This window comes from Abramis brama (genome assembly GCF_963993115.1).
Source record: "Abramis brama genome assembly, chromosome: 24".
NCBI lineage: Eukaryota > Metazoa > Chordata > Actinopteri > Cypriniformes > Leuciscidae > Abramis > Abramis brama.
In genome coordinates, this window is record NC_139986.1 from 11,933,051 (window position 1) to 11,960,530 (window position 27,480).

Genomic DNA, 27,480 nt, shown 5'->3' on the forward strand with positions numbered 1-27,480 from the left:
CTGGCTCTGCGTGTTGCGGTTACAGACCAGGCAGGATGTGTGGTGGTCTTTTTCTCTGTGCTGTTGTCATGGTGATATTGAGCTAGCACTCTCTCTGGGTCAGCTGAAAAAAGAAAGTGAAAAGGTAACCGTCTGGTCAGGTGGACGCAATGACATGTATATCCATTTCACAGTAACGTCTCTCACTTTTTTTCTCAAGCTAACCTTTTAGTTTTGACCTCCAACTAGTTTGTGCAATATTGCGTTTAGTCACTCAGACCTAAGAGTTCCTGCACAACATGGATAGGAAGTGTGTATATATTTTTGCATGTACAAACCTGGTACATTTCGAATGTGTGCATGTAAATAAGAGCAAAATACACACAAATTTTACTTTGTAACAATTATTTTATTTTATTTTATTTTTTTGGGGAGTGTATGAATGCAGTTAAATGATTCTATGGGTTTCTTAGCTATAATTTGGGAACAAAATTGTCTCAAAAAAGTCATCTTAATCTGACAAGCATTGAGTATGCATATATAAATAAGCAAATCATTTTTTAAATAATAATTGTAAATAATAAAGTATAATATAACTGAGTGCATCGAATCTGACTGTTAAACACACACACACACACACACACACAAACACACTCTAGCAAAATGTTATTCCTGACAATGACATTCCTAGTTTCTCTGTAAATTTCTCATCAGTTTTGTCAACAAATTACAAGCTAGCAGATATAAAACGTCATTACATCCCGTACTTTTTTTTGCTCTAAATCTCAATGACAGCTTTACCTGATAAAATAGAGCATCAAACACTGACTTTTCACAGACAAAAAGAGAAGTCTATGACATTTAAAGAGGAGGTGGAAGGAGGGCCATTTCAACCCTGAGGGACGAATTTACCGAACAGTGATAGTACTTTTGCGTATTGTATTTCAACACAGTTTAGTTAAACCAGGTGCTTTCTGCATTTAAATAGTTGCCTATTATTCTTTAAAAATACCTTTTCGGCAAACACAAATAAAGAAGGGAACATTACTGAAAAGAGATGTCTGTGTACATTGTCTAGATGTCTGAGTAATGTAATGCTTTGTAATGCTTTGCTTTCCTTTGATTTATGTCTCTCTTTCTCTGTTGTTTTGTTAGAGGTCAGCACTCATGAAGGCAGTAATGATAATGGCAGTGTTTGTGACGGCAGTGACTCCACGCTCTACAGGCAGAGTGAAGGTAACATGAAAAATCAATATACTTCTGCTCACTGCACATATGTTTTCAAATTCCAGACCCATAAGGATACTTTAAATCTGCCTAGTACCTTTTAATCCTTAATCTCAGTCTTGTGCTGCCATTATCACAATTTTTAATGATCACAACTGTTTTCTATTTTAATATATTCTATTTTAATATATGTAATTTATTCCTGTGATGGCAAAACTGAATTTTCAACAGCCCAGTCTTGATTTAGTGCTTTGACTTGATTTGACTTTGAAACATTTCTTATTATTATCAATGCTGTAAACAGTTGTGTGGAAATCGTGATACATTTTTTTCACGATTCTTTGATGAATAGAAAGTCCAAAAGATCAACATTTATTTGAAATAGCAATCTTATAAATGTCTACATTACAAATGTCTTTATTTTATTTTTGATCAATTTAATCCATCCTTTCTGAATAAAAGTATTAATTTATTTTTTAATTAATCTACTGTTAATTAACCCAATGCCTAATCTGTAACCACACACACACAGTTTGTTGTGTGTGTGTGTGTGTGTGTTCACTACTCACAATGTGTGTGCACTAACTTGGATGGGTAAAATGCAGAGGACAAATTCCGAGCATGGGTTACCATACAGTATTATGGGGACTTCCCATAGACGTGATTTTTTTACTGTACAAACGGTATATTCTATCCCCTAACCCTAAACCTACCCATCACAGAAAACTTTCTGCAATTTTAGATTTACAAAACACTTAATTTAGTTGGATTTCTAAGCTGTTTTCGTCATGGGGACCCAAAAAATTACATTTGGTTCTCACAGTATAGGGTTTACCAGGTACACACACACATACACACACACAGAAATTTAGGAATAAATCCTGTGGTATATTGGGTTACCCACTGGCATGAGGAACAAGGGCTCTTGACTATAAGTGCTGGTCAATTGCTGTAATTATTACGGCACTCGAATGGTCTATGAATTTCTATGAAGATTAACACTCAACATACACAAAAGCACACAAATACACAGAGAAAACAATCTGCTTTCATTGTACATCTAGTTTTATAGAAATTAAACGGATAATAAGATGTGTGTATGTGTGGATACAGGTCACAGCATGGCAGACACGCTTACTGTCGCTCTACGTGTGGCAGAGGAGGCGATAGAAGAAGCCATTGCTAAAGCAGAGAGCTACAAAGACAGCCTGGTTAGAAACTCCTGTTCATGTCTAACCACCAAATCATCCTTTATTCAGACATCCAAATATTCACTCATCAATCAGACATTTATGTGTACATCGATCTGTTCTTCTCCACACCCATTTAAGAATCCTGTATAAAAATATAATTTGTAGTGTTCAGATGTTGTTGACTTATCCATCTCTCCGTTTTGACCAATTCCTCATGTTTCCTGAATATCTAACTGCAGTTAGAAAAATACTGCACTTTTCTCTCTTATTGCTGCGTCTCTTTCTCTCTTATATGACAGGAGAAACAGAATGAGGCTCGCTATTTGCGTGACCACAAGGAAGAGCTCATAGAGGAACTTGCAACAACAATTGTTCAAAAAGTAAGAGTTGTTCTATGATTGAGAGAATACACTGTAGTTTATAGTACTTTTAATTAACTGTAACTGTATACCAAATCACATAATTGTACTAGATATTAAAATAACATAACATGTTCAGGTGAAAAAAAAATATATATATATATATATAATAGAAGAACATGGAACTTCGCTATTGTTTAAAAGTTTGGGATCAGTAAAAAAATGTCATTCATTTATTTTTTTAAAGAATTTAATACTTTTATTTCTATAACTTTATAAAGATTTCTACTTCAAATAAATGCTGTTCTTTGAACTTTCTATTTATTAAAGAATCCTGAAAAATAATTATCATCACAGTTTGCACAAAACATTAAGCATCTCAACTCTTTTCAATATTGATAATAATAAGAAATTATTCTTGAGCACCAAATCAGCATATTAGAATGATGACTCAGGATCACGTGACACAGAAGACTAGAGTAATCATGCTGAAAATTCATCTTGCCATCACTGGAACAAATTACATTTTGAAATATATTAAAATAGAAAACAGTTGTTTTAAGTTTATTATAATAATTCACAATAGTCTGTTTTAACTGTGTTTTTGATCTTCAAAACATTATTAAAATCTTACGAACCCCAAAATTTTGAATGATTTATGTAAACATTATTTATTAAGAATTATTACGAAATAAGAAATTAAGAAAATAGATATAGATCGTTTTATTGAATCACTTTGATTAGTAAAATGTTAATGCACTACAATTACTTTTATTTTATTTTTTACATTTAGGCAGTACAACACATACTACCATGAATTACAGTTTAAATAATATATCATTAATTTATATCATAAGAATGAGATTTGTCATTATGGTAATGAGAATTGGGGGAAATGTTCTCAATTGTCATGAAAATAATGTAAAATTGTAAAACTAGATGTCATTTCCTGTTAGTAAAATATAACTTCAGTAACACTTTAGAATACTGTTCTGTCATTAATGAATAACTACACAGGAACAAATGAGTAACGCACTATTAAAATTCTAGTAACTACTATTAACTAACAAGAAACTCTGATTAACAATTTGAATGTTCGCAGTTGAATGTGGTAGTTCACTATTAGCTAATCAGTAACTACTATTTTTTTCATACCTTCCAGAGAACTACTAAGAACTACTATATACCGGTCAATAATTAACATGAATAATGCATAATTTATAATATAAGGTAACGGTAACGGTACTAGTGAGTAATGACTCAAGTGTCACTACATCCTTCTAAAGGAACTAATAATAATTTGGATCAGTATTCTAAAGTGAAAAGCTTGATAACTACCTAATATAGTATCTAACTTAGTAAAAAACTACATTTATTACGTATAATTCATAACTTCATTCACATTTGAGTTCATAGAGCAGTTTTGACCTCATATTCTTTGACATGTCAACTTTGCCCTGCCATAAGTGATTCAAATCAAAATTAGCCCAATTACTTTGAAAATCCATCCATAGACCTGATTTGGCATACTATTATCACTGCAAAACGGTACAGTCTGAGATGCACTAATCATAATCTTGCACACTATACCATATAGTAGAAACCTTATTTGTGTAAACCTTGTATGTGTACGGATGCAAATTGGTATGCAACTTTTATAGTTGTCTGTTTTTCCTCTTTTTCCATGTCTCTCTCTCTGTAGATCATTCAGAGGGGGAAACGGTCTGAGATTCAGGCTGAGTATGAGTTTGTTTGGCCTCAGAATCAGAGTAGTGAGCTACCTTTCCCTACCTCAACACAACACACACATGCCTCACATCATTCACACACCACCTCTCATCACGGTGCAGTAGCCCAGGCCGACATCACCCGCTCCTATCCGCTGTTGGTAAGAGCATGTTAAAGTTACCTTTACTAGCAACTATCATACAGTATTTATGTGTTTTACTGTGCTTATTAAATATTCCTGACCTCATCTGTAACACATACACATACACTGCAGCTTGCAAAAACAACACGGTTTAAAAATAATGATGGAATGTTGGAATCTAGGAAAAGCAATGCAAAAAAAAAAGCTGAAAAATCCCTTAAAAATGCTTATTCATCAGTAATAGTGTTTTAGTGTTATTCAGTATTGCTGTAGTAGAGACATTTCTAATAGGCAATAGCAGTAAGCCAATAAGCTATAATGCAAGTCTCTAGCACCCCCAACTGGTGAACCTCTTAAACTTTTCCAAACCAAATACATATAACCAAATTCAAATTGTGCATAAAGGAAAAACAGTTTCACTTTGTGCAGAAAACTGTCAGACATTTGTACATTATAACATAACAATTATTACTATTCTTATAAAGGTTACTACTATTTGTGTGTAACTCAGTATGTATACCACAGTAAACTAATTAACTGCTTACAGTACACAGATATTTGACTGAAGGGTTTCTAGATGAAAGGAACAATTTAATTGGCAGATGTATATCATATATTTTACAATTGTTATGTCTTGCAATAAATATAGATATATAGAAATCTTTTGTAACATTCTAAATGTCTTTGTATTGTTATACTTTTGATCTATTTAATGCATCCTTGCTGAATAAATTATTGATTTCTTAAAAAAAATAGCATGATATATATAATGATATATTTGTTCACACTTGCATTTTCCACAATTTCAAATGACAATTGTTGTGCATGTGGGTTGATGGGTGTGTTTAGAAGTCAAGATCAGCGTACTCTTTGACAAGTGACGATTCTCCAGAGAAGGACCCTGAGGTGGGAATTGCCCCAGGGGTCCCGAAGAGTGCAGAGGTAGAGACAGACATCCATAACTACTCTTCACTCAGGAGGGAGTCCAGAGCATCATCACTTCCTAGTTGGAAGAGTGTTGACCGCCTGGACAACACTAGTAAGAATATATACAAAACACACGCTGTTCATCATTGGTCTAGTGCACCAGAACAAAACTTCAGACATCTACACAATTGAATTGTTGATTCATTGCAAGATTTAAAGGTACACTACAAAACTACAAAAGCTGTCACTGGGGCAGTACCATTCCAAAAGGTACATATTTGTACCTAAAGAGTGCAGATTAGGACCTAAAATTAACATATTGGTACCAAAAGTGTACATATTAGTACCTTTTGAAAGGGTACCAGTGACAGCTTTTGTAGCTTTTTTTCTGATAGTGTATAGTTCATACAAAAAAACAGAATTCTGTCAACATAACTCATGTTGTTCCAATTCTGGCTTTCTTTATTCTTTGGAACACAAAGATGTTTTGAAGAAGTTTTTAAATGTTTTTGTCCATACAGTGAAAGTCATTGAAAACACCAATATTGGACCCCAATGACTTTCATTGTATGGACAAAAAATACATTTTGCAAAATGTCTTTTTTATCCCACAGAAGAAAGAAAGTCATTCAGAATTTGAGGTTTAGTAAAGTAGAGAATTTTAATTTTGGGGTGAACTATCCTTTTAAGGCTCTTTAAAAGTTTGATGAATTTTACTGGGTGCAAAATAGGCATACAAAGGCGAAGTGTTTAATTTTGTGTCGAGTGTCAAACATTATTGCAAAAATAATTTCACATCTGGTTGGTATTGAAAAAAATTACACAAGAAAATTATCACCTTTTTATTATTTTGATGTTTTCTCATTTTCTGTTTGTGTATGTGGTGCACACACACACACACACATATCCTCTATATCTGTCTGTCCAGGTGTTTGTGTCTCTCTCCACAGGTGCATCTTCAGTCCTGCAGTCCCCTGATGGTAACTGGATCGCCCTGCAGAGCTTCCAGCATTCCCGGCCCAGTCTGCTGACCAAGCGCAAGAGCCTTGTTTTCAGTGTGCTGGAGAAAGAATCAGGCGTTGTGTCCGCGTATGACGGAATGGGCTCTGATTCAGACCCCGAGGACCAGGGAGGCTGGGGGGCAGCCCTGTTACAGTTTCACAGACGTCTCTCTGACGAAACCTATTACACTGACTCTCAACATGACCCGGAATGGACATACACCCAACACCCACCCATCACCTCACCCTCCTCGGGTCAGTACACCAACACTGAGACCCTAAACTCAGACTCTGAGACATCTCCTGCCCCGTCCACTCGAGCGAGCAGAGCAGGCCACAGTACGTCCCAGAGGAAAAAAGGGCTGCCTGCACACCCGTATCCTCCCTACAGACATCCCACGAGCAGTGTAGCTTCACCTCTACTGAGGCCAGAAGTTCTTGATGTGAACTTTAACCCCCGTGTGGGAGGGGACAGTAGTGATGGGGAGGAGCAGAGCGAGCAGATCAAAAGGTCAAGGAGGCGAAGAAAGAGCAAACGCGAGACATCAGAGCACAGCCGAGCACATGATGAACTGTACAGCTCTGCCACAGTGGTAAGAGAAAGAGCAGCCTTCTGGTGTATTATTAGATTGATAAAAATCATAATGAGACTATTTTGCCACATATAGTGGTGTGTTTTCAACTATAGTATGATAAAGATTTAACGTCTTGCTGCTGTTTAGATATCAAGCCTGAAAGCACAAATTAGCATAAAAATACACCGATTTTTTCAGCTAGGTGTGCAGAAACTAGCAATTGATACCAATCAATTTAATCAACTTTTCACCAATAAGTGAATCGAGTGACACCCTAGCCATGAAAGTGGACTTGTATCTTACAGTCTGTTTTTTAACCCCACTCAATTGATTAGGATATCATTGTAATTTATAGGATATCATTGTAGCCTTGATTCTTATCAACTTATTAATATTATATTAATAATATACAATAATATATTAATGTTATCATATTAATATATTATCACCTCAAATATTAGAATATAGTGGTAATATATTTCAGTTGTAATTTCTTCAACTTTTTTTTTTTTTTTTTTTTTTTTTTTTAAGGCATTACTATTAAAGTATTGTCCTTTCCTTGTAGTGAAAAACGTTTAATACTCATCTCTTTATCTTCTGGAGAAATCTCCCCCTCTGTTCATAAAAATGTAATAAAAAAGTGACGCATTTTGCTTTTATGACATCAAATATCTCCTACTGAGGAAGTCAGTTATTTGGAGCATTCACATATAATATATAAATTATAATTTTATATTATTAATTATATATATATAATTATTTTATTTTTGGGGTATTGCAATTTTTATTTGATTAATTGGTCAATAATTGTTTTCTCTTTTTCAGAGAACATATTTAATCGTTCCTAAAACAAGACAGATATAAGTATTTACATACATTTAAAATCCAGTTATTCTCTGAAAACAAAAACAAAAAAATTGTAGTATATGACTGAAAAGGTTAAGGTATGTTACTTATTATTTGTCATCCTTTTAGATACTAATGAGAGTGACAATTTTAGCAAGAGTTGCAGAGACAGAAAGTAAAAAATTATTAAAAGCAAAAATGAAGAAAACCAGCAATCTTTTTTTGGAAATGTTGTGAACTTGAATGTGGTTTGATTTGACTCCAGTAGGTGGCACTGCAGGGCAGGGGTTGTGCTTTTATTTGGATAAATGGTGTGACCATCCTTTAACTCATTTATCTCAGCCATGAAGTCTTTATTTTATTTTCTTATTTTTTCACTTTCATAATTTGTATCTCTCTCTCTGCTCCTCAACTCTCCTTCTATTTAAAACATCTCAGGAGAACAGTGCCGTCCTCCTCAACGCCATGATGATACACCGCCAACAGAGCCAGGAGAACCCAGTTCCTCTGAATTACCAGACTCCAGACACTGTGACCCCTCCTGACCTTCTCACCTCTGATGCCATGACCCCTGAACCTGACTATCAGAACACTGTGGCTCACAACTCCAGTGCCGCCAGCCCGCTGACGTGGAGCCAATCAGGGGCCAGCAAACCACGGTTCAACCTTCAGGGCCCTTTGCTCAGGGGCTCCTCTGTAAATGAAACCCTGGAACAGGAACTGAGATCCAAGCTCGGTGAGCTGGTTGGCCAAGTCAGCGAGAGGGATGTAATGTCATCTAATTTTGAGCCAATCAGGGAAGTGGGCGACAAGCAAAAAAACAGGTTATGGGAGAACGAAAGTGAGAAAGTGAGACCGAAGGAGAGGCGCGAGAGCAAACGAGACAAGAAGGAAGGGAAACCGAGGGAAACCGAGAAGCCGAATGAAAGACAAACGGTTAGAGAGATGGACACAAGTGATGCAATGAGACAGATAAATATAGAGAGAGAATTGAAAAGAGAAAGGGAGCGACAGAAAGAAATCGAAAGACAAGTAGAAAGAGAGCGAGAAAGACAAAGAGAGCTTGAGAAACAAATCGAGAAGGACGGAGAAAGACAACGAGAGATCGAGGTGCAGGTTGTGAGGAAACAGGAAAGACAGAGGGAAATGGAGAAACAACTGAAACAAGGGCAAGAGAGGCAATCAGAGGTTGAGCGAGAGATAAAAAGAAAGAGGAAAAGCATACGCATGGAAAAAGAGAAATTAGAGCCTAAATTGAGTGTGAAATCCAAAGAAGAAGATAAACAGGAAGTGCCCTGTGAAACTGAGGGAGCATCAGCTAGAGTAATAAAGCAAAATAACAATTTAGAGGAGGACAACAATGAAACAGAGAAGGAAAAAGCGAAGAGAATGTCACTACAGAGAAGCAAATCAGAAACAGGGTCAGAAACACAAGAACAACTCGAGACAAAGACAACCAGGTCTTCAACTACATCTTCAGACGTATGTGGCCTAGAGGAGCCACAGTCTCCATCAGAGGTAAGCACTGGTTCCAGCATGTTCCACTAAAAGTTCCTCTCCTACATACTTCACTCAGGCTTTGTTCTAAATTGTAGTGAGCTGCCTAACTGGACTGCAAAATCTCATGCACAGTTATTCAGGTAGACTTATTGACAGTTTTACTAACTTTAACTACCTTGATCAGCATGATTCTCTTCAAACTGTTGCTCCACCAGGACAGTAGATGACAGAAAGAGAAAATCAATTGTAGAAAAAAAGTAAATGCTTATGCTCACTATAGTGTCTCTTGCAGCACTGGTAAGAATGTAATGCAACACATTTTGCAACAACACATAATGTATTATGTTTCAGGCCTAAATAAAGCTCATACTGAACTGCAACAAGCTTAAAGTTTTATCCAGTTCAGGAAAATATCCATAGACATATAAATACTTATGCTTTATTGGCCACTTTGGCCCATTGCTGCGATATGTTAACAAATCCACCATATTGGACTGGCCAGGACTACCCTAAACGATATAAATAAATGAAAGAACTGTGTTTTTTCTGGATAAAAAGCACAATACATTTACATTTCTCAAACGATTTCAGTGGTTTATGATTTAGGTAGAGTAGCAAAATGTTTTTTCTCAAATAACTTAGAATCTTGATAGTTAGACTTTCACTCAAATCTCAAAGAGTCATTAATTGTGGAGATGTCGTTAATGTAATACAATGTAATGTATGTGAAATGAGCATAAATATTTTTCATTGTGGAAATAGATTGTTCTGTCTTTATTAGCCCATAATTTTAGCTATTTTTTTTAACATATTCACTTTAAATCACTTTAATTATATGCATATTTAAGTACTATTAATTGGCCATCATTGATGGTCCATTAAAATTCAAATAATGAAGGTTTCCTTTAACATTTTTATAACAACAATAGAATACAAATATACTACGAGACAGACAATTACAACGACAATTGTAAGATATGCCATGGCTCATGAAATTGAAATGTTAAAGCAGTAAAAGAAAAGTAGTAAAACAGGATAAAGAGTATGGATTGTGTTATATAAAGTGAGGTGTAGTTGTAGTGCAATGTTCAGTTAAGTACAGTTGTATAGCATATTACTATTAATAGCCTATAAAGGTGTAGTATGAGTATATTTTATTATTGTAGGAATATACTAATATTAAAAAATAATAGCAAACAGTGTATGTAGTGTAAGTGTGTGTGTGTGTGTGTGTGTGTGTGTGTGTGTGTGTGTATATATATATATATATATATACACACACACACAAAATACTACATACACTGTTTGCTATTATTATTTAATATTAGTATTACTATTACTAAGATTTTCTTATAAAAGTGATTAAATGCTTTTGCAAAAATTAGTACAACCTCATGAATGTTACAAAATAAAACAAATACAATATTTCTGGTGCAAGTTAAAGGACATTGCTGATCAAAAGTTGAACCAAAACATTTAAATAATTTCTTGACAATTAAGTGTGATATAGCTGTCACGATCCACACAAGAACAGAGGAAAAGTAGATCCAAGTGCAGTATGTAAATTTATTAAGGGAAATCCGTTACTCAAATCCAGTCCAGGCAGGGGTCAAAACCAAAGTAGCAATCCAACATAAACAGGCACAAGACAAACGGGCAAGAACAGAACTAGGAAGTGGCGTGATAATACAAGGACTCCGTGACACATACTAAAACAGACAGGGTTATATACACAGGGAAATGACAATGCTAATGGGGAATAGGCTGAGTGCAATGATTAGTGACAAGGGACAGCTGAGTGCAATGAAGAAACAAGGATCGTGGGGAATGTAGTTCAGAATGTGACAGACACCGTGGGGAAGGAGGACATCTAGTGGTGACCCAGGGAACACAAACCAGACACTGTGACAATAGCCCACTGAATCATTCTCAGACTTAATGTTTGACATCAATGGAACCACTTGGGAGAAAATTGTCAGAAGACTTTGTTACACAAAATAGGACAATGGTAAAAAAACCAAAAAACAATGCAATGTTTTAAGTGTGAAAATATAGTAAAAGTAACACAGAAACCCCAAAAGAATGGACTGAAACAATCAGGCATTCACTTTTAAGCTTTCATTTTGTGATTAATTAAACTTTATTTTATTGTTTGCTAAGAAAAGAACAGGAGAACTTCTGGTAATCCATACTCTGGTCTCATTAGACCAAATCAATCATTTTGGATCTAACATCACCTAAAATCTATGCCATTGCAAGTGGCAAGTGAGAAGAGTACAGTGAGAAGTGCCTGTCCCCACACTGAAGTTCTGTGCTAAAGAGGTTCTTATGATGTTTGAGTACTGGAGGAGTGTTGTAGTTTGGAGGAGAGTTGTGCTTAATCAATGGTGTCATGAATTCACACATCTTTGTGTGATGGTGTGTCACGAAAAATCATAAAATACAAGATGCTACCTTCTCCTTATTCTCTGTGTTATTAAGCACTTCTTCAACATGACAATGAATCTATACATTCACCCATGGTAAAAAATAAATAAATAAATAAAAATAATTCAGTTGACAAGTATTTTGCATGATCTTAACACTATTGGGCACTATTGAGACTAGTTAAGCAACACTCCCTATCAAACATCAGGGCATTCAAGGAGACATACATCCTCCAGGAGTTGAGGAGTTCACTGTAAAAAAATTCTAACCTCTCCAAGTCAAAATTTTCTAGTGACTGGTTACATCTAAATTTTTTAATTGGCCCAAGTGCAATTCTTGTTGCAGTAGTCTGTTAACATTGGCTCAATGAGAAATAATACATCAGACTAATTGAAAAATTTAGATGTAACCAGTCACTAGAAATTTTTGACTTGGGGATGTAATTTTTTTTTTACAGTGTTGCAACCATATTGTCTCGTCCTCTGAATACGAAATATTTTGTCCGTTTGAAAACTGCGCGCGCTGCCGGCGAACGAAAAAAAAAAAAAAATCATCAGCAGCAACTGCCAGTAGCGAATACAATTTTGGGGTGGTCAATCGGATATCAGGGGTGTCCAGTGCCACCCCGGACACCCCTCTGGCTCCGCCACTGAGTTAAACAGAATAGAGGTGAAAAAATGTGTTGTGAAATTGTACACTCAAAACCAAGAAGAGTCAGAGCAGTACTTATTTTACAAATGTTGATCACATTTCTCTCTGTTTTTAAGTGTATGTTTAATACATTTCAATTTTGATTTGTAACAGTGATCATTATGGAACAGAAAAAAATATTTTGTGCTAATTTATGCTGAGTATATATATATATATATGCTGTGTATATAATGTATATATATATATATACTTTTATTTGGTGTATTGTGGTACAGGCACAGTACTTTTGTAAGAGCATGTAGCACTTTGGTTTGAAATTGAGTTCCAAATTACAGTTTTTTTTACTGTGAATGGGTCAATATAAAGTGATTTTATGCATCCAACTTTCCTTTATCCAGTCTGATAAAGAAAAAGCACAAAGATGTTAAGTGATTTCAAAACAAGGGATGAGCAAACATTCTTTGTTGATACTAAATCAACATTCCTGTCAACCAATCATAGCCCTACACCTAAAACCTGAGGTTGAACGTAGTGATTGGTTGGATGTGGTTCCAGGAACATGAAAGGATGTTGATGTCATTCTTTTGTAAATTACGAGGTGCCTTGTAAGAGACAGAGCTCCTTCAGAAGATGCCTGCACCTCTAGAACCTTGCAGCTCTCTCTCAAACCCTAAAATGTACATCTATGTTACTGATCGAACTCAGAATGAAGGTCTTAGCTCTTATTGGTGATGAGAAGCCATAATCAAGAGCATAATGAAAAGCATGTCTGATGAAAGCCCAATTCTGTGTTGCTACTTCAGACTTGTATCGTGCATGAGGCATTGTGTGATGCATGAAGCAGCCTGCAAAATGAATATAGAACCTCTCTAGATGATGTGAGGGCACCATAAGGAAGGTATTGTCTTCCTCAATGGATCCTCTTCGCCTTGCATCTGGTCCTGTCCTTTCATTTTCAGTCTACTTCTTGTCCATTATGTTAAAGGAATAGTTAAAACAAAAATGACAATTATTTCATCATTTACTCACCCTCATGTTGTTCCAAACCAGTATGACTTTCTTTGTTATGCAGAACACACACACCATACACACACGAATACATTTTCCATGCTGTTTTCCACACTCTTAAAAATAAAGGTTCTTTATTGGCATCTGTGATTACACGTATAACTTTTAATATCTAAAGAACCTTTCTATTTCACAAAAGGCTCTTTATAGTGGGAAAAGATTCTTCAAATTATTTAAATATTCTTCACACTAAGAAAAAAAAAAGTTATTTTAAGAACTGTTTGCTGAAAGGTTCTTTGGGGAACCCAAAATGATTATTCTATTTTTACCAGTTCATACAACTACAGTGAATGGAGACTGAAGCTTTCTTGCTTCATATAGGAAACTAAAGCACCCCAGATTCACTAAAAAACTTTAAAATCATCCTGGTTATGCATGTAACCTGGTTCCTTGAGAGGGGAATGAAATGCTGCGTCATGGCTTGACGCTATGGGAACCACGATTGGCTGAGCGCGATGACGTAGCATAGTACGTCACCAAAACCATAAATAGACACCATACCAGCATGTCGCCAGATTCTAATTGTCTGAAGACAATTGCAGGCGTGGCGGGGCGGGGGGGCTTGGCAGTCCAATGTGGCATCTCAGGGAACCGGATTACATACGTAGCATTAAACGTTCCCTTTCGAGTGTTACATCATGGCTTGACACTATGGGAACTTTAATGCCAACGTCGCCACGCCACGAGACTGCCCACAAGGCAGTTGTGAGTGCAGGCTCAGACTGGATCAACCCTGAAGGACTTGTGACCCTGGGGTTGAAACTGCATCCAGACTATAAAACCTGACGAATATGTGCAGAAAGGATTATCCAGCCGCAGCACAAATATCTTGCAAGGATGTACCTTAGGAAAGGGAGATTGTGAATAAGACCAGAAGCTGGGTGGACTATCTTCCTCTTGCATCTCAGGAAAGAAAAGAAAGAAAGCCTTCAAGACCACAGAAGGCTTGGTCGTCTGGCACCGTGCAAGAACCGAGACACCAGATGATGTCTCCCAACAGAACCCCATCTAAAGGTATGTAGCTAGCTAAGATTGAGGCCACATAAAACTTTAGTATTGACGGGTCAGCCCCACTGACAAGCAATCTCCATGATACAAATAGTTGTATGACCTGACCTGCTGCTGTGTAAGCCTCACCCACAAGGGCCGAAGTAGCCCTACATGGCTTGATGGGTAAGGCGGGTTTTAAGCTGAACAGCTCCTTGAGCACGACTGACTGAGAGGCCTGCTCTTTTGATGCACCCACCTGTCTGTCTGCATCTAACTTATCAGAATCAGATACAGACAGCTTGAGTTTCTCATTTTGGTCTGAAGAAATCACAGAGCGAGCTTCAAGATACAGAATGGGGTCCTCAAAGTCGTTGGAGAGGATGAGAGAAAGGGTTGATTGCCCGTCTCACACTCCTCCTCCGCCCACTCTACCTGCGAGCCCCATAACTGGCCGCGGGACCCAAGCCACAGGATGCTTCGCTCTCATCGAATAGAGCCATGCGGAATTGGAGCATGCGGAGATTAAACTTGTCGTAATGAGCGCAGTCAGCCCCTTCGAGGACTGACCTCACATGCTCCTCACCCATGCAGTTCACACAACGTTGTGGTACTTATTTTCTGACATAGTGGAATCTAACTCCCATCTTTGTCAAGCACACACACAGAGGAGAAAACACGCAGTCATACATGCGGCTTCTGAAGACAAAGAAGCTGGCGACATGCTGGTATGGCATCTATTTATGGTTTCGGTGACGCACTATGTTACGTCGCTATACGTAATCATGCTCAACCAATCGCGGACTGGCGTGTGTAAACACGTGCTTCAGACACTGGCTCACGTGAAGTATTCCCATAGCGTCAAGCCATGATGCGCCGTTGAGTTTCACTTGAAAGGGAACTGCTCTTCCTCTCCTCGGCGAGAAGTAACAATGTCCGATTTTTAGTTCACAAAACCAGTCTGAATGATTAGTTCCCAAATCTGACTAATGTGGTTCTTAAGTTTAAAGGAACACTCCACCCATTTGCATTAAGCTTTGCAATGTTAGAAACTCAGTCATACTATTGAATGGTCGTGCAACATTTTCTCATTTTCCCCTGAGATGAGAGAAATCTGTATTTACCTCTTTACACTTCCTCCTACAATGACGCAAAAATCGTCATTTTGCGTCATTGTCGGAGGAAGTGTAAGAGGGGGGGATTTCTGTTAAGACTACAAGCACTAGTTCCCACCCTTTCAAACCCGCCCATAGGGGGTTGGACCTAATGCGCTAACAGACCTATCACAGATCAGTGCCAGTGCGTTTGATTTCACCAGCAGAAACCTGCATGTCCGGCCGTCGAGATCGTCCAAAATGTCCGGGATTCGGCTTTGCTTTCTACGGTCGCCATTCATTGTTTACATGCACACCTTTTGTTTCAATCTAACTGAATTCATTCCGATTGGTGAATCTGAATGTAGTGTTTACATGAACGCTAAACAAGTGATCGGTTGATGTGCGTTTTACCATTGCTAAGAAAATACCCGCTCCTCTGTGAGAGATAGCCCACGAGACCGGTGCGTCTCACAGGCGCCGCTCATCAGTAATCACACCACCGCTTTTGCGTTCTACAGTCGCCATTCATCATGTTTACTGTGGCGAGCAGGACGAGGCTAGAGCCGTGGGAGAAAGACGCGAGGCCAGTGGCGTGATCGGTTGATGTGCGTTTTACCATTGCTAAGAAAATACCCGCTCCTCCGTGAGAGATACGAGACCAGTGCCTCACAGGTGTCGGTCATCAGTAATCACGCCACCCTAGTCTCGTCCTGCTCACCACAGTAAACACAATGAATGGCGACTGTAGAACGCAAAAGCCGAATCCCGGACATTTTGTGCGATGCGATCTCAAAAACCCGGGCAGTCTCACGGAGACTAGTTAGCTTTATTGTTTACAACTGCTCTCTAACCGGTAGGCGTGGCTTGGGAGTGGCCTCGTAGAGCAGCGAAGCAAGTGCATTCTGGGAGTTGTTGTCTTTCATCCACATGAGCCAAAAATACATTTTCTGGCTTTTCTCAGTCTAGAAAGCTCCAAATTCAAAAATAATTTCACATTTCTTCTACATAAATGACCCAATTTAAATACACATTCATCTTTCCAGAGGTGGAGTATCCCTTTAACTCACTGATTGTATGATACAGCTTACCAAAGGGGACGATTAGCCTATATGACTTTGAATAGCGCAGGAGTCACATTGACAACGTTAATAACTTTTTTATGGTGCATTTGCATGCTTTTGAAAGCACAAAACCAGTACAATCCTCAGGGCTTCTTAATGTATTGTGCAAAAAAGAAAGAAAGTCATACAGGTACAAAAGACAGTAAATGATGACAGAATTTGCATTTTGGAGTGAACTATCCCGTTTTTACTGTCTTGTGTCTTTCACCTCTTTTCTTTCCATTCCCATTTATTTTTGTCCCTATCTTTTTTTCTCATTTGTCTTTCTCTGTCCCATCTCTCTCTCTCTCTTTCTCTCTCTCTCTCTCTCTCTCTCTCTCTCTCTCTCTCTCTCTCTCTCTCTCTCTCTCTGTGTGTGTGTCTCTCTTTCTCCACCCTTTCTTGTTGGTTCAGGAGGGTCTGAGTGATCGTGCCCTACAGCAGAGGCTTCAGTTACTCTCCTCTCTCTTACAGCAGGTGAGATACATCATAATGAGAAGATCCAGTGGAGCTGTAGAGATTCCTCTTGAATCAATTGTGTAATCGATTATTCCCTGTCTCAGAACCTGCTTATGACACTACAGAGTATGTTAAAGCCAGATACACAGTGGGGGAAATCTTTAGACTTCTCTTTTATCTCAGTACTGGTGGTGAGAGCAGCACATGACCACCTGCACTCAATCAGCCATCACCTGATCACCTGCACCTGCACGTCATCATCACAATGTATTTAAGTTCCTCCTTGTGTTCACTTCGGGGTCCGGTATTGTTTGTGTGTAGCACACTGCCTCGCATTGTTGGCTCTTTTGTTAGTACTTGTTTAATAAACCTTGGATTTATCTTCATCTTCGTCTCCTGTGGATATCAGCGTTACAGAATACCAGACCTTCAAAAATGGACTTGGCTGGCCATGACCTGACTGACCACCTCATCAGAGTCCTGATCGAGAGAGGTCTCCGCATCACCATCACCCCAGTGATGGCTCCAGCCCCTGACCTGCGTCCTAAGATAGCCGCCGCACCTGAGCCTCGTCCCGTCATGGCCGCCCTTCCAGAGTCTCGTCCCGCCGAGACCACCCTTCCAGAGTCTCGTCCCACCCAGACCACCCTTCCAGAGTCTCGTCCCGTCGAGACCACCCTTCAAGAGCTTCTTCACGTCAAGCCTGTCGAGCCCTCGGCAAAGACGACCGCCGCCTCGCGGCCTGAGCCCTCGGCAAAGTTGGCCGCGCCTCACGGCCTAAGCCCTCGGCAAAGATGGCCGCCACCTCACGGCCTGAGCCCTCGGCAAAGATGGCCGCCGCCTCACCGCCTGAGCCCTCGACAAAGATGGCCGCCGACGCCACACCGCCTGAGCCCTCAGCCAGGATGGCCGCCGCCACGTCAGAGCCTGTTCCTGTCCCAAGACCTGTTCCTGCCCCAAGAACTGTTCCTGTTCCCAGACCTGAGTCTGTCCCCAAGCCAGTATCTGTTCCCGAGCCTGTATCTGTTCCCGAGCCTCTATCTGTTCCCGAGCCTGTATCTGTTCCCGAGCCTGTATCTGTTCCCGAGCCTGAGCCTGAGCCTGAGTCTACCCGAGCCCAACCCTTTGCCTGTTCCCGAGCCTGAGTCTATTCCCGAGAACAGGCTCCTACCTCCCTAATCTCCACCGTGGCCCATCAGTCCACCAGCTCTGCTGTTTGTACAGATAAACTTTTTATATTTTGATTATATTATATTTTGTAAATTTTTCTTAAAAATAGTAGGGTTAAAATACGGTGAATATATTAAAATGCAGAGGAAAAAAATAGTGTGAATTAATAGTGTGAATTTTCACTAATTGTATGAAAATATAAAAAATATTTTTCAAATTATGCATAAATATAATGCTATAACAAGATTTCGTAAAAATGTGGGGCACATCTGAATGTAATTTAAAAAAAAAAAAATATTAAAACAAAATCATTGGATACAATAGACAAGAACACATCCTGCTAGGTTGTAAAGGCCAAAAACCTTAACAGAAATTATATTTTTAAACAAGCTAATTTTCATGCTGTAAATTTTGTGTTAAAAATAGTTTATGGGATATAGTTGTCTAACATGTCTAAATAACATGAGTTGTGTGCCTTTATTGCTATAGAAATTAGCCTACTAAGAGCACTTTCCTTCATTAATAGGCAGTACCTACAAACATTTTGTTATCTTTTGGGCAAGCATTAACATATTAGAAATGTACTCTTTTTATTTTTATTTTAATATAAATGTTCATATTTTATTACAGTGTGAATGTGGTTCTTGAGTACTTTTCACTGGTTGTTAGATTTATGCAGTGCTGCACGCCTACCTGTTTTCTACATATTCCCTCACTTTAGATGTTCGTTTTTACACACACAGCCCCTTTCAGAGCCACACATGCCCTGAGGACTGAGTTTGGATCAATTATTTCTGTGATCAAAGCATACACCAACCCAACCATTAATTGATTCCTCAAGTATTCATTCAATCCCACTGCTCCTCTCTTTCTTCCCATCTCTTTCATTCTCACTTTCTCATCTTGAAAAGTCATTTTATCTCTTCATATTACCCTCTCTCATGTGTGCTTACTGTCTTACTTACAAACACATGCACGCATGCGTCAACATGTACATCTCATATTGATCGCTTAGTACTCGAGATGATGCACTTTGAAAAACGTATTGACAAGAACTAATGAACTTCTCATCCCTGTCCTTTCTTTGTCTTGCACTGACGTGCGTTCTGATGTTCATATGAGATTTTATATGTCATGTTCTCAGGCACATTGTGTTTTGACCTTGTATCTCTTACAGAAATAGCTCACTCAATATTCTTAATATTCTGTCTTTCTCACTCATTTCCTTACAAACCTGGATGCTATTATTTTTTTGTGGATGATTTTAAACAACATGAGGGTGATTTAATGATGACAGAATATTCATTTTTGAATGAATAATTGCTTTTAATATTCAAGTGTTTACAGTATGTTGATGAGAGTGTTACTCACTTTTGAAACACCCTCAATGATGACCTTTAACCTCTGTAAGAGCATCTCTCGTCCACGTACGTTCATGTCACACTCCTCGGCTCCCATAATTCTCTTATCCTGTTCATTGATTGAACAGCTTGTGCATGACAAGTAATGCATCCATGCTTAATTGGGAGTGAGATCTTGGGTAGCAATGTGGAAGTTGAATTTTTCAATGTTTGAAAAATAATTTCTTCAGTTTTGCATAGGCCTATCTGTTTATCAGTGGTTTTCTCCTCTGTTTTATGCTCCCTCTTATGTTTATGGAGCAGAAGTACTCTGCCGCGTCTTTATGCAGCATCACCACAGAGGTTCTAAAGGTCCTAAATGCTACAGAGGAATTGCTCGGAGAGGCAGAAGGCAAAGTTCATGACCCTTCTCCGGCTGGCGCACCCATGCCCTCAGGCCCGGGAACTAGGAAACTGGACCAGCACCTCACTAAGATGGAGGAAAATGTAAGCTTTATTACAAGAAAATGTTCTAATTTTGTTGTTATTTTTTTTAATAAAGAGGAGAAATCCAAGATCAGTTTATTTAGACAAACTAATTAGAGGACGATTCTAAGGATCCTGGTCACAGAGGGGGCCCAGCAGAACCCCATCATTCCTTGTATGATTCTAAGGATCCTGGTCACAGATGGGGCCCAGCAGAACCCCATCATTCCTTGTATGATTTTGGTATTTAAATTACCTCCTTGTAAAATAATCTTTTAAGAAGCATGCTATAATGAACGGACAATTATTATAACATGTGCCAATCATGTGTGTGTGTCCCCTTAAGAGGTTTATGGGTTATTCAGAAATGCAGAAGTGCACTTCACAGTTCTGACTCTCCATGCATCAGGTAGATGGCAAAAATGGCGCAGGCAAAATCAGGATCCCAAAAGAGTAAACAAAAGCACGAAAAAGAGGAGAGATCAAGACGGGGAAGACAGCTAGTCACAGTTTTTCAAAAAAAAAAAGAAAAAAGAAGGAGATTCATGTTCCATAAAACCAGTCCAGTGATGTATATTCAGGCTTTCCGAAGTCTTGGAACCACTTTCTGTGAGGATTCAACTGAAATTTACGATGCAGTACTAGTCTTTTACATCTGCTTTAATTGTCCTGATAGAGTTAATGAAATAAGAAAAAAATGAATATCATAAATAGATTTTATTTATCAACTACCTTCTATAAACTAAATCAAAGCAATATTTGGGTTTAAAACAGCTTTTCAAGAAGGGGGAAGACAGTATTATTCAGCATCATCATGCACTTGTTCAGAAAGACAAATGTGCCAGTTTATAATGCCTCAAACAGTTGTGGTATGTCATGTCAAAAAATGTGCCCGGTGCTGATACCTGTACATTGGGTTGGGTTGAACAAGATGCTCGTGTTCGCTCTTGTCAGTGTTATCCAACTTAATTGCTTACTTATGATGTGTAGCAACACAGCTAAAAGTATTAATATTTTAATATTACTTAATATTTTTACTTGTTGAGACATACACATGCACCCTCAAGAGTTGTGTTTGTGATGTTTGAGTGATGTGATGTCATACTTCACCTTTAAATAACTCTTGAGTTTTGCTAACCCAGATTCACATAAGTCAAGCCTCAAGATTTCAAGCCATTTGACAAAGCAGGCCAAGTCACGCATAACATAGTCCATTAGCGTTAAGCATGCATAGCAGATCTAGACCGCCAATACATTAACATTGCCATATTCCTTAAAGTCTACCTGTAGTCAATCATTGTATCCCTTAAAACTCACTTTTGATCACCAAAATGACACATTTAAACGTTTTTTTTCCTTAAAAATAGAAATCGTCATGCCTTGAAATAGCTTGAATGTAACTCTACACCTTTGCCTCATTTAGTATACGCGGTTCTATGAATATGCAAATTAGCCCTGCCTCCACTCACTCACACCAGCTCAGACAGAGATCCTCTTGTTGATGATCCCACGTCGTTGACGTGATTGGTTAACAAGGTAGTTTGTGACATCAGAAACACCAGCGATTTCAAACCGCATCTTTGGTTGACTGCAGTTTTAAGGAAAAAATACTAGTTGTGTTGACTTATGAATTTGCACATGGTTTGTCTTAAACAAGCATATTTAAAACACCACATAGACATATAAACAACATTAAAAGCTTGATTTTCACCACAGGGGGACTTTATAAGTTTGAATTTCCATGATTAAAATATCTAGATCAGTCATTAAACTTTAGATGGCACAGGCTGATAGGTCCTTTACATGTACTCTGCAAGCAATCACACCATTACCACATGGCTCAAGCTAACTGGCCTCTGCTGGTTCTGCAGCCAATGAAATTTCTTGCTCAACATTTAAATAGTCTGGTGGTTCAGTGTTCGCTGTAGTCACCGTCCTGCAGCGCATTAGAGTTCCTCTAAAATCCTCCAGCTCCCCCAGATCCACCTGCCTAGATCTGCTATGGGATTTATGCATGACTATTTATGCAGCAGAAGCATATCTTCACAGCTCACAGCTTTGAAAAAAGTAAAATGTAAACCAGCACACCTAAAGGTGAAAATATTTTTTTTGTGTTGCCTCATCATTCAGCTCTCACATTCATCTGTGAAATTCTAATGGTTTCTGTGATCCTGTGATCTGTGTGCAGGTGTATTTGGCTGCAGGTGCTGTGTACAGCCTAGAGGGGGCGCTGAGTGACTTAGAAGCCTGTGCACGCAACATCAGCAGCTCCACCACAGAAACTGAACTGGCCTTTATGGAAGACCAGGTGGCCACCGCTGCCGCCCAGGTGCAGCAGTCCGAGCTCCAGGTGAGTGCTTGCTATGTACTATCTAGTACTCAGACTCTTCGAGTGTAAATTTAGAAGTTTATCTGTTATCTGCAGATCTCAGATATTGAGGCAAGAATATCAGCCCTCAAAACTGCAGGTCTGAATGTATCTGCATGCACACGATTTTCCAAGAACAAATCTAAACCCATGGTGAGTTTCCTATGCACCTTAATATTACACTTAAGATTAAATTTTAAAAACAAGTAGGATGCATGTACAATTGAAATGGTTTTGCTTCATGATTTTAGACTTATTAGTGATGCAATGTTTTTCCTACATCAGTCCCAGACACTGGACTCTTCTCGTCATCAGAGGAGAAAGCTTCCTGCTCCTCCTCTCAGAAGTTTGTCATCAGGTATGAACACACATATACTACACTTTGAAAGGGTTTATTGACTGTTTATTGAAGATTTACTATCTTCCTTAGAGCACAATTAAAAGCATAGTGCAGAATGTCCAGAGGGCTAATTTTAATAATGGGAACTCCAAATAGGGGGAAAAAGCACCATAAACTACTTATGCACTAGAATTTGTGTAAGAACCAAACCACTAAAAACTTCCCCGGCCTTCTGTATACAGTTTAAAAAAGACACAAAACATGTTGTGCCAGGTTTCTCGTTCAATATGGGATCCTTCAGTGATTCTCACAATTCTCGTCCAAACGCAACACATCTTGACTTGCAATGTTTGAATTGAGTGACATTTCAGCTAATGGAAGAAGGGACACCATTTCTTTAACCTTCATTTATCTCTTTCTATTTTTATACTTTTTTCCCATTTCCTCATGACTTTGAAGGAAATTCTATGGAACATTCTTGACAAATGTGTTTACTGGAATCATAATCAAAGTTGCCTGAATATTTATAAAAACATGGTTCCACTGTAGGGAGGCCATCCAGTTGGAGTGGAAAAGGGAAATGACGTGCTGTACAAAAAGTTGATGCAAAATCCAAAAATTGTGTTTTATTGGAAGGTGCTAAAATATTTACAGTGCAGGAGAAAACAAAAATAAATAAAAACTGTACAAAATAAAATAAAACAGCAACAATGTGCTAATTTTGGCTAAACCAAATGCCCCAAGTTTGCAACACTGCACATTTGATTTGTAACAATCAAATTAAATAATATAAACATCCAACACAACACTTAAACCTTCCAAACAGCTAAAACAACAACCATTAACAGAGAAAGAGTTTAACAACAAAATCATTGGCAAAAACAACTTTTTCTAAATCCCTCTAAATCCCGATGCTCAGAAGCATCGTCTGTACAGTGAAAGTCTTTTCAAATTCGGGACTCTGTAAAACAGGCTCTGTGCATAAGGAGTCCTTTAGGTCCTGGAAAGCCCTCTCACAGTCCTGAGTCCAGTTAACTTTATTTGGCTTGTCTTTTTTAGTTAAATAAGTTAAGGTAAAGGCTTGTTCAGAGAAGTTGGGGAAAAAACGCCTGTACCACCCCACAAGTCCAAGGAAAGAACAGACCTGTTTCTTGGTCACTGGCCATTCTGCATTCTTGATGGCCTCCACTTTCCCCACCTGTGGACGTATTACTCCATGACCCAGCACATACCTAGGGTGCATTTGTCTGGGCGGATGGTTAGACCAGCATTCTTAATTCTCAGTAGCACGTCCCTCAGATGACCCATATGCTCTTGCCAAGTTTGACTATAGATGATTATATCATCTAAATATGCAGCTGCAAACTTCTCAGTCCCCCGGAGGACCTGGTCCATCATCCTTTGGAAAGTAGCTGGAGCTCCGTGAAGCCCAAAAGGAAGGACACAGAACTGAAAATGTTCAAAGGGTGTTTTAAATGCAGTCACCTCCTTGCTCCCCGAACTTAGTGGAACCTGCCAATATCCCTTGCAGAGGTCAAGTGTGGTGAGATACTTTGCTCTTCCAAGACTCTCCACTACCTCATCCACTCTTGGCATGGGATACGGGTCAAATTTGCTCAAATTATTGAGCTTGTGGAAATGCAGACAGAATCTGAGACTGACATCCTTCTTAGGCACTAGGACAATGGTATTGCTCCATTCACTGGTTGAAGGTTCAATCACACCAAGGCTCTGCATGGTCTCCAACTCCTCCTTCATAACTGGCAGAAGTCTTTCTGGGACCCGGTATACAGGCTGACGAATGGGTTTGGGATCTTTGAGAGTGATGTGATGGTGGATAACGCTACTTCCTCAGACGTAGGTTCTGGTTGTGTGGAACACACTTCTTCAACATGTTAACATGAAAGAATTGCAAGGGCTGGGTCCTGGATGGGATCTCTATCTCATATGTCACAGGACCCACTTTCCACTTTATTTGGTAGGGGTCCTGCCACTTAGCCAGCAGTTTATGCTCACTTGTTGGTAACAACAACAAGACCTTTTCACTTGGCTCAAATGTACGGGATCTGGCTGTTCGGTCGTATCATTCTTTTTGTTGTTTTTGAGACTGCAGGAGATTATCTCGTGAAAGGGCTGTTGTCTTCTGCAGATGGTCTCTCATCTTTAGCACGTAGTCCAGCTGCAGTCCGTCTTCCTTATTCTGTCGGTACAAAAGACTATTTTGTATGGATTATGGATTTATGTTATTTTGTCTGAGGTCAAAGCGTTAGTCTCAAACTCTGATTGAGGAATCATGGTCTTAAAAAAAGGTTGGTACGCTTTAAGATACTACCTGGTGGGACGCAAATTCACACTTAAGACAGATCACAGGGCATTGGCCTGGTCTTTTTTTTTTCATGTAAAATATCTTTGAAGTATATCTAAAGAAGCTGTAATACCCTCCATGGAATCAGTAAAATTTTCAGAAACACAATGATGCTTAAATCCTACATGTCTTATAGATGCAGTACTCTGTGTACTGTAAGTGTGATCACATCATGAACCTGCTAAAATCCCACAGGCAACAATTTCATGTGGTTCAGAAAAAAGAGCAGCTTTTTCTTCCACTGACGTTGAGGAAGGGGGAAAAAATCTGTATTCACACCTAGTGACATTACACATTTTGATTTGAAAAGAAAGGTGGAATGAGCAACCAGTGAAAAGGTGCAAAACTTAATGCACCATGTAGAGACACTGGGAGAAGAAAAGAGGGTCCATTAGAGAAGAAACAGAGAGTCGGCCAAAAATATTATCTTTTTTCCTCTCTTGTCTTTTTCTGCTTAATCTTCCTACTAATCAGGGTTTCTGTTTAGCGCTGCCCATTGATATGACCATGATTCATCTTGATTTCTTTATTTCACATTAGCTGCAGCTTCAAAGGACAAGCTTACTTTTCCAGTTCAGCTGTTAGTCACACAAATCTACCAATAGGAGACGGTAACAGCTTGTACAAAGCCTGAAGTGGTTCTTTAGTCAATGTTGCATGTTGTAATACTGCAGAATCCATGTCAATACATCAGAAAGCTGAACAGTGTGTTGTATGTTGACATAAAAAAAAAAAAGAAAAGAACATTATGTTGTTGTTAACTCATACACGTCATTTAAAACCATTATGACTTTCTTGTGTGAAACACAAAAGAAGATGTTTTGCAGAACGTCCATGCTGCCCTTTAATTTTTAAAATTATTAATTAATAAAGGAGTCACCACACCAAGTTACATTTTACCTTGCCTTGTCATAAAAAGGTTAAATTATCTGATATTTTGCAAGAATTATTGACCTTGACACAGTCATGAGAATCTGCAGAGGTCCTCACTATGATATAATTTGCTGTTTAAGTTTTTTTTTTCTGCATGGTCGCGTACGATCGTTCACACCGGTGTGATTAGACCGTTCAGATCGCGTGATCATCAACTTCTAAATTCTTCAACTTCAAAAAAATGTTTATGCTAGATAGGCCTATAGAAATCCCCCATTTAGCATTTTATGTTATGAGGTTAATTTTTAATTAGTCAGATGTTAGATAATTATATACTTTTTAAATATTGTTTATTTAATGGGGCTATCAGTAAGTTAGCCTAATTATAATCAACACCTGCAAGTGTACTCTTTGATGAGTAAAAATTAAAGAGCTTACGTTAATTCAACTTTATTATATGGTAATCAAATTGCACTTCCAAAAGTCATACATTTGTGAATAAAGAAAAAAAACTAAATAAACAAATAAACAAATTTAGTATTTATATAAAGTATAATAAATAAAACATAAAAAGCAAAGATCAGAACATTTAATGAACAAAACCAGGTTCTGTACATGGCAGACAGGGGAGCATAGTCGAAAGCCGGATGATAAAGGTCCGTAACCGGAATCAGTCCAGGAAACATCCACAAATCCAGAGGAGCAAAGAAACGAATGAGACTAAATAGCAGACAAATAAAATGAAAAACGAAGTTGTAGGTTGTGTTTGAATAATTACATATCTTATTTTGCTGAGGTAAATTAAACGCAATACTCACGTATCCTTGCTCGATGAAGAATGAGACAACACAATGAGGCCAACGGGCGGTTGAAATTTAAAAGGCTGATTTTCACGCTTCAGGGCAGTGACGAGTACATATGTAGTCCAGTGGTTGTCAAGACACCATAGGCACAACCTTAAGCAATGGCCCTGAACGGTGGTGTAATGTCAACATTGTGACAACGCTGTAACAACCTTCACCAAACAACGTAGTTATAGCAACCTTTTAGCCATGTTGTTAAAACGTTGTTAGAACGTTGGGTCATTCTGTGTTTGCTGAGTAACGCCCATTGTGTGTTATAGATCAACTAACATGAATCATGATCATTATTAAGGTTTCTTAAAAGACAAAACACAAGGGGCCCTATCTTGCACCCAGTGCAATTGACTTTGTACACCGACGCATGTATCATTCCTATTTTGCACCCACGCACAGCGGACTTTTCCCTCCA

At 38.5% G+C, this 27,480-nt stretch overlaps 1 protein-coding gene across 1 annotated transcript in view; it reads left to right on the forward strand.

The window, feature by feature from the left end:
• myripb (myosin VIIA and Rab interacting protein b) overlaps positions 1–27,480 on the forward strand; it is a 276,968-nt gene that overhangs the window by 243,688 nt on the left and 5,800 nt on the right. Inside the window, exons 5-16 of the mRNA XM_084102756.1 lie at positions 1,135–1,215; positions 2,320–2,417; positions 2,699–2,779; positions 4,461–4,646; positions 5,478–5,667; positions 6,506–7,149; positions 8,416–9,495; positions 17,222–17,284; positions 20,101–20,283; positions 22,451–22,612; positions 22,688–22,783; positions 22,916–22,988. Of these exons, the coding sequence (XP_083958882.1) occupies positions 1,135–1,215; positions 2,320–2,417; positions 2,699–2,779; positions 4,461–4,646; positions 5,478–5,667; positions 6,506–7,149; positions 8,416–9,495; positions 17,222–17,284; positions 20,101–20,283; positions 22,451–22,612; positions 22,688–22,783; positions 22,916–22,988 (2,937 nt within the window). The remainder of the gene's footprint in view (positions 1–1,134; positions 1,216–2,319; positions 2,418–2,698; positions 2,780–4,460; positions 4,647–5,477; positions 5,668–6,505; positions 7,150–8,415; positions 9,496–17,221; positions 17,285–20,100; positions 20,284–22,450; positions 22,613–22,687; positions 22,784–22,915; positions 22,989–27,480) is intronic.